This window comes from Sinocyclocheilus grahami, unplaced genomic scaffold (genome assembly GCF_001515645.1).
Source record: "Sinocyclocheilus grahami isolate Dianchi unplaced genomic scaffold, SAMN03320097.WGS_v1.1 scaffold643.1, whole genome shotgun sequence".
NCBI lineage: Eukaryota > Metazoa > Chordata > Actinopteri > Cypriniformes > Cyprinidae > Sinocyclocheilus > Sinocyclocheilus grahami.
Window position 1 is genome coordinate 414614 of NW_015505822.1, and position 1296 is coordinate 415909.

At 38.9% G+C, this 1296-nt stretch overlaps 1 protein-coding gene across 1 annotated transcript in view; it reads right to left on the reverse strand.

Annotated features, from left to right (window-relative positions):
* Nucleotides 1-807: 807 nt before the first annotated feature.
* LOC107558358 (CLIP-associating protein 1-B-like) overlaps nt 808-1296 on the reverse strand; it is a 16075-nt gene continuing 15586 nt past the window's right edge. The window contains exon 7 of the mRNA XM_016242018.1: nt 808-833. Within this exon, the coding sequence (XP_016097504.1) occupies nt 808-833 (26 nt within the window). The remainder of the gene's footprint in view (nt 834-1296) is intronic.

The following is a 1296-nucleotide window of genomic DNA, read 5'->3' on the forward strand; positions in this document are numbered from 1 at the left end:
TAATAAATCTGATCAAAGTTTCTCTGTGGTTCATCAGCAAACAAGTGAATGGATCTTCCTCAGAAGAGACAAAAACAGCAACTCACTTCAGTTTCTGACTTCTATTATAATTCATCACGTCCAGAAGCTTTTGGTGAAACTTGGATGAACTCATGAATCTGTAGTTTGCTCTCTTCATATTTAAGGAGAGAACTGTAGTTTCCAAAGTCAGACATCGCTTCTTATGATTTTCAGCTTTAGTTTTAGAATTTTCAGAAAAATGGGTCTTTAATATCTTATTTCGTTTCTATTTGAAATTTAAACATCTCGAGTGGAATGTAAACTTGCATTAATTTGATTAAAACATGTTTTGTAATCTAGTGTGATCATGCACATAAACACAGCATAATGTTAAGAATATATCTTAAGAACTGCTCAGAGCAAGTCGCATTTAGTCAAGGGTTTATCAGTTTAACTTTTCTCTCACATTAGATCAATCTACGCTTTTATGCAACTTGTGTACAATTTGTGCAAACCTTTTCCTGTGCATTTTATTTTGCACTTTATATAAATGTTAGTCACAAAAGCAAAAAGACAGACATCCGATCACTAGTGAACGAGGCGAAAACAGGAATATTTTGCTCTTGAGGAGCCTCAGATGAATGCGAGAGCAGCTAAAGCCGTCAGAAAATCCTGAAAAAGAGGCTCAACTGAGTCACCATCATGAATACATCAGAGCACTTCAGATACCTGAGACGAGGCTCACAAGCGCCACATAACGAGCTGTTAAAACAGCATTAATATGCTACTGATGCAGATTTCAAGCCATCAGGCCATTCGCAGCAACCTACAAACTGAAGAAAGAAGAGATAGGAGATGAGCTCGAGACATTCAGAAGATGCAGAAGACGAACCCCTGAAACACTTGATCCTCATGCATTACATGCAGCACATCAGTGACGCTCACATGATCTTACCGTCCCCTGCTGTCATGGCGAGGCTTGGTTCGCAGTAATGAAGCTCTGCTGTGTGTGTTTCTCTAGTCTTGTGACTGAACACACACACACACACACACACACACACCGCAGAGACTCCCTCTCTTCTGACCTCACTCGCATTTAAAGGAACAGCTCACACAAAAATGAAAGTCTGATGATATTTTTGAATCTGAGCATTAATGTCAATTACATTTCAGAGTCTGTTCTTCACATTAAATTATTTCAGAAGACTTGGAGTTTATGCAGTATCATACAAACACACACACACACACAATCACTCTCTCTCTCTCTCTCACACACACACACAATCACTCTCTCAC